General features: G+C 38.5%; 1 protein-coding gene across 2 annotated transcripts in view; it reads left to right on the top strand.

Annotated features, from left to right (window-relative positions):
* Positions 1–566: 566 nt before the first annotated feature.
* The window catches only part of maml1 (mastermind-like transcriptional coactivator 1), a 41,972-nt gene continuing 31,403 nt past the window's right edge, over positions 567–11,135 (top strand). For both annotated transcript variants that reach the window (XM_690627.8, XM_005157216.6), the window contains exon 1: positions 567–1,993. In XM_690627.8, coding sequence (XP_695719.5) covers positions 1,649–1,993 — 345 coding nt within the window. In that variant the 5' untranslated portion in view covers positions 567–1,648. The remainder of the gene's footprint in view (positions 1,994–11,135) is intronic.

Genomic DNA, 11,135 nt, shown 5'->3' with positions numbered 1-11,135 from the left:
TGTGATAATCTAATATGAATTTGTTTGTTTTAATCCTTTTTTTTTTGGATCTTAAATAAAAATATAGATATTACATTTGATCCTAATGTTTCCCTCGGATTTTCATTAATAATTATTTAAATTTTATTTTGGTTTTACCTTTAAATCTACGCTCTCAAACATGGACCACACTGGCACTTTAAAGCAGACCCCTGGGGTCACCTGACATCGGTTTGAAAATACCAGTCGACAGAATTTTCCGGTCTCGACAAATGTATGCATTCTCTGCCAAAACATATCAATAGGTTTTTAGTTTTTAGTCTCCCTCAGTGTGTGTATGTGTCTATCTTTGTATGTAGCCAATTTTTTCTTAACGCTTTTTTAAAGAATTGTAAAAATCTGGTGAACAACATATTTTGAATAATTAAAAACAATAAGCGCTTAAAATAACGTGTGACTTCAAATAACAGTATCACATCTGCTGAAGAAGGCTCGAGTGCTCGGAGTTAGCAGTGAGAGTTTGTGATTGCCTGACTGAAATGTCACTCACAGCGCGTGGATAAAACAGGAAAAAAAGAGAAAAAAATAGTTACAAGATGGCGACCAACAACTGCCTGAACACTGGAAAACAATAGAGACAGCGCAGTAGGGCAGAGTTTATTTCTTAACCCTTTGCTTTTTTGTTTTCGTGTCGCGTTAAACCAGCGGACGGTAGTCGGTTGTGTCTACTTCAAGACTTTTTGAACAGAATCTAAAGAAAGAGAGTTTACAGTGCTTTGTTTGAGGACTAGTTAGCACATAGGCTAAGCTACATCCGTAGCTGTAATGTAACTGAGGATCAGCTGTTAGCCGCACTGCTACTTTAAAAGTTACTTTTACTACTAAAACTCACTCGTAACTGCCGAAGTTATTTTGTGCTGGAAGGATGTAATGTGTACGCTTTTACCCACCACTTTCTAACACTTCGTCGGTGTTTTTTTTTTAGAAATCAACTACGTCTTTGTCAAACTTCAACTGTGAGTCGGAAAAACACGCGTTTATTTTTTGTTGTTATTGTTAAAAGGTTTTGCTTTAAGAAAGACAGCCCGATTAGACGAAATGTTGCGCATTTATCTATGTAAACTTAAAAGTTAAAGATAAACCGGGTTGAAGTTTCTGAAAGGGATTCCTTAAGTAACGTTAACTGTTAAAAGTTTTGAACCCTCTCAACTTTCCTCTGATATTAACGTTATATCGAGTCGAAAGAAATGTAACGTTTAAGATGAATAACTTAATATCTTTAGTTGACGTTTTCATTCATAAAAGGATAGTGTTAATTTCGTTCTGGTTGTCAGGACCCGGGTCTAGTTAGATAAGGGGATTGTTCTGTGATTTTTGTGTTTGTTTATGTGTGTGTGTGTACGCGCGTCGTCTTATCGTTTAGTTAAAAGGAAACTTTAGTCAAAGTTGTGATTTTAACAATATATATATGTATATTTGAGCGCTCACATCTGAACAATGTGCCATTTATTTTGTTATATAAAGAGGTAGAAAGTGAATAATGGAGGCAGTTGAGTGTGTTTTGTAAAGACGCGCACGCTCGCACACGCACCGTAACAGCACGATTAGTCTCGAGTTGTGCTGGTATCCGGAGACTCGAGAGTGAGTTTTTAACCCGCTGTTTTTCTGGATGATGGCGGATTTTGTGGTGCCGCGGCATAGTGCCGTCATGGAACGCTTGCGGCGGCGGATTGAGCTTTTCCGGCGGCATCACACCGGCTGCGAGAACCGCTATGATAACACGGCTATGGAGCGGCTGGAGATGGAGAGGCAGCAGACCATCGCGCTGCAGCAGCGCTTCCTGCAGACCAAGGCCAAGCGCTCCAACAAACACAGGCAGCCGCCGGCGGCAGCAGCGGCGAGCGCGGACCCGGTCGGGCAGAGGGGGGCGAGCGGCGGGGGCGGCAGCGCGGAGATAGCGGACGGAGGGAGTGGGACGCCCGGCGAGCAGAGCAGGAACAGCACGCTGATTGCGGTGAGTCCATGCCACAGATCACGATTCTACTTCTAATCTGATGACTAACAAACTGTAGGTTCAAACCTCACATCCTAATTTATAAACTGACCTTCAAGCTTACTTGAGTAGATATTAAACCTGTAAGATGTTGATTGGCACCCATTCGAACACAAACAGCGAAGCACTAATAAAACTGCTAATCTGTAAAAGCTAAAAATGCAGTACGGTAATTGAACGCACGTGCTAATCTGGGAGCATCGCTAACTTCTGCAATCTGCAGGTGTGTTTAAGCCGCTGCATCAGCACCAGCCCTGAGATCATGTGACCGTGACACGAGCACGCGTCCAGCACATGTCACATGAGCTCCGCGTTGCTCACTGTGTGCCACAGATGTTTTGAGACAGGGCATCATTGATCACCTCATGGCTATGTTTGTGTTTTGGAGAGTGCATTGCATGACTGCACTTTCCATAACCCAAATGACAACTTATTATTTCAAAACAACTCTGTTTCTAGTATTTTTCTGAATATGTTGCGCATGTCCACTTTTACAGACATCCTCAAATACACCCGTGTGAATGCCATTATGTTAGAGACAACTAAAGAATTAACCAGGAAATCACTTCTTATAAAGACTTTTAAAAATAGAATGTTTTGCCCTGTTTGCAACAGGACTTGATTACAGTCTGATGCTTCCCAATGGCTGACCATTGGCTTGACATGTCCTGGCCTTTACCAGCCTTTATTCCAATTCAAACCCACAGTGTTTACCGTAGTTTTGTGGCCTTCAATTCAACAATGAAAGCTGGTGTTCTCTGTATCACTTTGTGTTGCCTCCTTTTGTGTTCAAATGCAAAGTATGTAAGAATTTTTTTGCAATGATGAGTCGAAAGATCAAACCCATACGTAAACTTCCCTATAGACCCTCTTCTCAGAGAAATCAGGAAAGAATGTTTCAGCCTCCTCTACGTGTGATTCAACTGACCAAAAAGCATTTTAATACTAGGTGTGAACAGGGCCTATGTGATGTCATCATCGCAGCTTAAGCAAGATCAACATTTTAATACACTTGGGCTTTTAAAACATGGCCCCCTGTGAATTTATTATTTATTTTCCCCCTTTTTGTTTCTGCATAGAAATTGCAACAGTGCTATTAACTAAAACAGTGGCACAGAGAGCAGTGGATAGTGTTGAAACCAGGGATGGTTTTACAGCAACAATTAGGCTTTTGAAACTGACAGCATGTAATATTTAACAAGTAAGGAGACTTCCATAGAAGCTCTTTTAGTGCATGCGTTCGCTTACTTTCCATGTTAAATTTCAGTTTTTTCTGAATATTTATTTTCAGTCCGTTAAAGAGACCAAGAAATCAAAACTTACCATATGATTTTGTTAGCGCACATTGTTAGTATTGTGGTAAACAATTAATTTGTAAACATTATTAGGAAAAAAATGCCCTTCTAATCTTTCATGGAAATCCGAAAATGCACTCCTGTTTTTTTTATTTATTTATTTTTTTTATTAAATTGTCAGATTATATGCATCTTAGGAATTGGGCATGGCTGACATTTCTAATCACGCTGGTCCAACTGTCAGCTTTGACATCAAACAAAAATAGTGAGGGGGAGGTGTCTGAGGTTTTAATAACTCCCTTCAAACCATTTTCTCCATCTTTTGGAATTAAATGCCTACTTTACTATATCCAATCAGCTCACAGTAAAAAGAAGAAGCCACACCCACTGCTTTCTCATTTAATATTCTGCTTCTCTAGGAACTGCGTCACAATTAGAGCTGGGCGATATGGCAAAAAAAATTATCACGATAATTTTTTTCATATCAGTCGATATCGATATTTATCTTGATAAATGTAAAATCTTTATATCTATCAAAGATATAAGATTTTCAGCATGCCAATGGCTTTGTGCAGCTAGTTTAACACATTTAGTGAAATGTTTTAGCTGTCTGACAATATAAATAATAAAATAATAAACAAAAGAACAATCTTTATTCAGCATTTACTGTTCAAGTTTTCAAGAACCAAAGACATTACCTACAAGTTATTGAAAACCCCGGTTTGGAACAATGTGAGTCAAAGGTCACATAATTTTCAGTTTTGGATGAACTCTCCTTTTAATGGTGAGTATGGTGAATTTAGGGTGAAATATACTTTAATGTATTTATCTATTGATTGTTAATAACGCTTTTATCGACAGACCTTATCGATGACTGATTAAGCATGGACATGTAAAGGTTTAGTTATGCTTTGCGCTTTGAGACGCATCCACGCATTACATCATCAAGTGTGTGCAATTTACCTATGCTGTCACCCTCTTGACATCCCATATTGTGGGATGCATAAACCCTTGTTATGCGCATATATCCGATATATCTGCGCGTGTTTTAACCAAATTTGTCTGACAGACTAGCACGAATAGCAGACTCTCAATTTATAAATCGCGCATCACAACGAAAACATGCGGGGAGCCAGCCGGGGAGCCTTTACATTTACACATCGAGGTTCTGAGCTCCATCCGAGTTTATTCTTCCGAGGTAAGCCAAGAAATCTATCAATGCAGCGAAAAGACTGTCCAGTTCATGCTGCTCAGACCGCGCGTAGTTAATGAATTAAAATGAAACCGTGAAAATAGTTTGATGGACTGTTTTGGCGCTAAAGCATATAGCTTCGCTTCGTGGAAAAGGATTTAAAGGATTTAATTATTGATCCACTGCTGTTGTAAACGTCTGTCATTTTTGCTGCATTTTTAATGTCATTTTTTTAAAGATTATGTCTTAAACATCTGATTTCATCTCTGTGATTACGTCCTTTAAATATGTAGCCTAAAGGCTGGTTCTTTTACCGTCAATGAGAGACAATAGTAGTATTACAGATTTCAAAACAAATATTTTAATATTAACCCATAAGAACCCACTGTGACGCGGGTGTCACAAACAATTGTGATCATCTGAAAAGGTCTTTTTAAAAGCATTATTCCTCATTTTTAACTCGGGAAGTCTCAAAGTGACGTATAAGTAACATCCAGGTTCAGTCACGTAAGAATGTGTGCATTTTTGTTGTCATGGCAACATGTCCAAAATGGTGGACTGTGTAGGGAGCACATGTTGCACTGTCAGCAATTTTTAAAGAGATCTGTTTTTATTACTAAAGGTATGTTTTGACCCATTTAACTATTCTAAAGTTTTAATAACACATCCTAGATTACATTTACCGTGATTTTAATACATTTCTTGAACAAACTGATATAAATGAAGGTACGAAGATATTGTAGTGACATATGTCACATCGAGCTGTTAACCTTAAAACAGTTGGTGGAATTTTGATGTGACGTATTTGTCACATTAAAAAAAATAGTAACAAACTGCTCAATAATTTAGCTGAATAAACTATTTTAGTGTTCAATATTTTCTACTGCTCATTGCAAAGCATATATTAACAAAAAATTAATAATGTCACATTAATTATATCGTTAATGAAATGTATTTTGAAACTATTTTATAACTATAAGCTGTAACAAGATGTTTATATCATATGTTGGTCTTATTTTAAGGTTGTAAAATTGAAGTGAGAATAACATGATTAGATTCAGGAAAGAATTTGATGTTCAGAATGCACTAAAGTTTATCCACAGAGATGACAGTGAGTATGAGGGATGTGACAGTGACTTGAATAAAGACATTGATGATCCTGATTACACTTTAAGTAAAAAAAAGACATGGAGGATGGTGAATCAAGTGGATCTTATTTAGACATTAGCAGATCAAGTGATCTAGATTCAGAAGCTGCACAGCCAAACATAAACTCTGGCCAGCAAGGGCAACTAAATTTTTTCTTGTAGAAAGTTGAAACCCCCGGGTGCACATTCAAATGACTAAGTGCCAAAACTCCAGACTATCTTCACACACCACTGGAGTATTTCAAAAAGTTAATAACAGTAAAAATGTTCGCGTTGCTGAAGGAAAAAACGCATTTGTACAGTGTGCAACAATCTGGAACTCAAAAAAATTGTTAACTCCACTGTTAAAGAATCGTAAATACTGGTTGGGAGCTATCTGCGTATTGGTCTAAGACAAAATGCCAGGAAATCGTGCATACTGAGAAAATGACACAAGGTGTTCCATGGTGGCTGACAACATGTGCAGGTTTAACATGTTAACCTTCAGTGTGAGGTAGTTCATTCATTTATTCATTTTATTTTGGCTTAGTCCCTTTATTAATCAAGGGTTACCACATAGGAATGAACCGCTAACTTATCCAGCATATGTTTTACTTAGCTGATGACCTTCCAGCCACAACCCAGCTCTGGGAAACACCCATACACACTTGCATTCATACACTCATACACTAAGGCCAATTTAGCTTATTCAATTCACCTTTACCACATGTCTTTGGACTGTGGGGGAAACCGGAGCACCTGAAGGAAACCACTGCGAACATGGGTAGAACATGCAAACTCCACACAGAAATGCCAACTGACTCAGCCAGGACTCAAACCAGTGACCTTATTGCTGTGAGGCAAAAGTGCTACCCACTGAGCCAGTGTCGCTGTGAGGTAGTTATTTATTTTTATTTAGTTCACACATTTTCAAGTTGTGAAAACAATACACAAATAACCATACCAAAAAAGGTTGAATTTTGATGTTTCGAAAGAATTGTTGCAAAATGTATTGGTCACAGTTATGGGGCTTTAAAACATGTTGGGGAAAAGCAAATAAACTGAAAAAAAAATGTTATGTAGTAGATAAAACTGACAAAATGTATTTTTTTCAATTGTGAAATAAATGCCCAATGTGACATATACGTAACATGAAAAATGTGTTATAAACGCCCAATGTGACATATATGTAACATTGCAGATCTTTCACAAAGAGGGGTTGTATTTCAAAAACAACTGCAGAAACATGTTATTAGTGGTCCATTTGGTCTGTATTATATGCCCCATAATTTTCCTATAAGGAAAAATCGGTCCGGGTTCTTATGGGTTAAAAAGAAAACATAAGCTTGACATCAAAAGATCCTATTATTGTCGTAACAAATAAATGATGCAGCCTGTAGTTTACAGCAAGCATTTATAGTTCATTGAGATGTGTTTGAGATTGTGTCCTCTGTCATGTCTTGCGTCTGTCTTTTCGGGGGGGGTTTTCTCGTAAGGCACGGCTTTCGAAAAGGATGACATGAGACTCTGCTGGGTAGCTGCATTGGTTTACTAACACTTGTTTAGGTCTGTAATTTCTTAGCATCCTTGATAAGGGTGGTCTTGTTTTACATGGTGAAACAGGTCGTGGTGTTGCCTGCTTTGGATGACACGATTCGTCTGCTCAGTTTGCGGTGCACGTTGCTCTGTTTTGTGTTGGACAGAGAATAACTAAGTAGCTCATGAAGTCTAGTGACGTTTCTTGTCAACAGTGTCTGTGATTCTGACCTTTTTTACCTTATTTCTTTCTTACTTAATTGCAACTAACTCTGATTGGCTGTAAACTTGTACGGCGTTCGGCATCTGGAAGGGCAGCCTGCAAAATGGTTGCGCAACGTTAGGCATAGTGCGAAAATATTATCGAGCAATTATCTGTCATTAAACTGTCATTATCGTTTTATCGAAAAATTTTATACTGTAATAATTATGGCTATCCAATTATCGCCCAGCCCTAGTCACAATACGAAAAAAATAACAGTCGCAGTTTCTGGTTCACGCACACTTTAAGGATGTGTATAATCTACTGTGTTTTAAAAATTAGCATTTCGTAAATACAATAACAGTAATAATTCCTTACATTTATATAGAGCTTTTCTGGACACTCAAAGCATTTTACACACAAATTTTGGGGGAATCCACCATCCACCCAACACCAAAGTGCAGCTGGATGACGCGATGGAAGCCATATTGCACCAGACCGCACAGCACACACCAGCTGATTGGCGGAGAGGAGAGACAGAGTGATCAAGCCAATTATAATATGGGTTGATTAGGAGGCCATGATGGACAGTGGGCAAATTTGGCTATGATGCCAGGGTTAAACCCCTACTCTTTTTCGAAGGACGTCCTGGGTTTTTTAATGACCCGAATTCCAGACATGCGAAAGACATCGCTCACTGAGCAGGATAGAATCCCCAATATTATACTGCGGCATTAAGACCCACACAAACCACAGGTAGAGCGCTAGGTTATGTAAATCTGATATAAACATGTAGAGCAGGGGTTTCAAACTCCCGGCCCGCGGGCCATTTGCGGCCCTCAGTGCAATATTTTGTGGCCCGCGCCGACCGCTGTACACTGACAGAATCAGCGGAGCGGGGAGAGAGAGCGCTCCCCGCTCCGCTGATTCTATCCGTACACAGCAGTCACTGGCATTCCCCGCCCACCGTGTAAACAAAGGGGCGGGGATGCCAGTGACGTCACCACGCACCCTGCCCCTTTGTTAGACGCTGTGACGGGCGGGAAGTGTTAGGAGGGAACTCGCGCCGGCCAGAACCAAGGTAAGCTGTTCCCGCCCCTGCCTATCTGCAGCCTGCCATCTACCTAGCTACAGCCTGCATCTTATATATATTATAGGTAGATACAGACTGATGTGACTGGAGTGGGGTGGGGGTGTTTTATTTATACATATATACGCCTTTTTTTAGGTGAGGGAATGGAAGTTTTGAGTGAATTCCCCCAAGCCATACTGAGGGTCTCAACTGCTTTCGCTCTAAAGCCAAATGTGGTTCAGATTTGTGAGAAGCGCTGTCAAGTCTCTGGCAGCAAGGAGTAGGCAAAAGATGCCATGTTCAGAAGAACTGTTCATAATCTTCACTCAATGTTCTATTAATGTTCAGGACACTTCATGTTCAGAAGAAATAATTAAAACTGTTAATAATGACATTTGAGGACTTTTTTTGTGTGAAATCCCTTATGCGGCCCAGCCTCACCTAGACTTTGCCTCCTGTGGCCCCCAGGTAAATTGAGTTTGAGACCCCTGATGTAGAGCATGCAGTTTGTCACTACCTAAATCGATCAACCTTTTTTTTGCCATCTCATACCAGTTTCTCATCAAATATTGACCAATCAAATGCTCTCTAGCATCCGATTTTTATTTTATTTTCTTGTCAGAAAAGCATAGTTCTGTCAGCAGTAGTAAATCTCCAGCCAAAAGCTAGAGGGTGATCTCATGCAAACTTTAAATTGAAAGTATAACCTATAAATGAACTTGGCTCATCATTTAATGTCATTAAATGTGAATTGTCTGCATAATTTCAGCTGTAGCAGCATTTACTAAGAGACATAGTTCATCCCGCAATCTACTGTCAGTTGCAAATGGATTATTTTTCAATTTCATTATGCAATTAAATAGTCTGTGATTTATTGTGTAGCTGCCTGTCAGTAGCTCTTTTCATCCAAAAATGTGAACTAGTTATATGCACAAAACTGGAATATTGCATAAAAGTTTTGCAAATAAAGCACAATTTCGATCAGTGAGGCAAATAGAACAAAATTGTCACTTCCTAACATCTAAATGATAAATGGAATTTGCTGCAGAAGGAGAAGCCACCATGTGTTTTTTTTTTATATAATACCTTACTTGCGCCGCAGAAAATGAAGGTAAACCCATGGTGCCATGAGTCTGCTCTTTTGGAGCACAGCTGCTCAACACAAAGTTGAACTTAATAGCTGAAAATAAACTCTAATGGTGGGAGTCAAGCCAAGAGAGAAAAATGATTTTAGCCAATCAGAGTCAGAATGTCATATCAGAGATTTTCATTCATTCGTAGTGTTTAAATTTAAATTAATAAAATAGTAATACCGGTTTATTTGAACATCATTACAGGAATTATTTAAAAACATAGATAATAACAGAGGTGCCCAAACTTTTTCTTATGAAGGGCCAAAAACCAAACTGGATTGAGGCCATAGTGGGCCGAACGTAAATATAGTTGTCATGGGTAATTTCCAAATTTATTTTAGAATATTTAAAAATAACCAGAAAAACATTGATTTATATTAATTAATACTTTTTTTAATAATATATAATTAATAATTAATTAATTAATTTGTAGCTCAGCAATGAAACATACAACCAAAAAGGGTTACGTCAAATTAGAAATGCCCATCTCTTTTAAAGGTATTTGCCCCAACCCTCTCCATCCTTCTCACACTCTTTTCAGATGGGATGGTGGGCCAAATAAAAGGTTACAATGGGCCAATTTTGGCCCACGGGCCCTACTTTGGGCATCTCTGGCTAATAAAGTCTTGTAAACAAGGTATTAAAATGACGTTAATTACATTAAAATGATAAAGTTATCTTCTGTCCCGTACTTTGAAGCAAGCCCTTTAGCTCTGGCATTGGTTGTCCATTATTTATTCACATTTTGTTTAAAAATCCAATTTTGATAATTTTTTTTAGCTGAGATATTAAACCCCCAGTTTTTGCAGTCAGTCAGAGCAAACATAAAATAATCCTGTTGAACTTTATGTATAAGAAGAGCAACAACTGAACAAGACTGACCGTGAGCTCACGTGCATCCTCTTTATTGCGGCAGAGCTACTGCCTGCCTCACCTCCTGTCTTTTCTGTGCGGCTCTATGTCAGATCCTAACACAAAAATAGTGATAGCCATTTGTAAAATACATTGCCTATCATATGCAAAGAAAGGCCATTAAAAAAAAAAATGCCTACAAAGGCACGCACTCAACATAGTTTGCAAGGGATTGCGCAATCTGATGTGAGGCACAGCTAGTTCTGCTTTACCTTGCTTCCAACACTGTAATTATATGAGAGATACGCAAAGCACAGCGATTTAAATAATAAAAATAATTGAAATCTTTTGAATCAAATGGAAATTGCATTTATAGCACAGATCAGTGCCCAAATATTAATTTTACTACTAGTATCGCATGATGGTAGGTGAGGATAATGATGCGTTTTTTGTGGTTACTCATTAATTTGCAGTTAGCTTGTTATTGCAATATTGCCGTTATTGCGACAGCCCTAGCCCAATGTACAGTAGTTTGACATTTGAAATGGATCAAATCTAAATCTTCAAAATTGTCAAGAATGGGGTGTTGTTCAATGATTTTAGGACAACTTTAATTGTTTTGAACCACTTCAAATATTGACTTCTAAACTTGCTGTATTTGCACATGTGTAAATGACATCATTAGCTATGTTTC

This window comes from Danio rerio, chromosome 14 (assembly GCF_049306965.1).
Source record: "Danio rerio strain Tuebingen ecotype United States chromosome 14, GRCz12tu, whole genome shotgun sequence".
In the NCBI taxonomy this organism is placed as follows: Eukaryota; Metazoa; Chordata; class Actinopteri; order Cypriniformes; family Danionidae; genus Danio; species Danio rerio.
The sequence above is the reverse complement of the archived record's forward strand: the minus strand, read 5'-3'. Positions and strand labels throughout refer to the sequence as shown.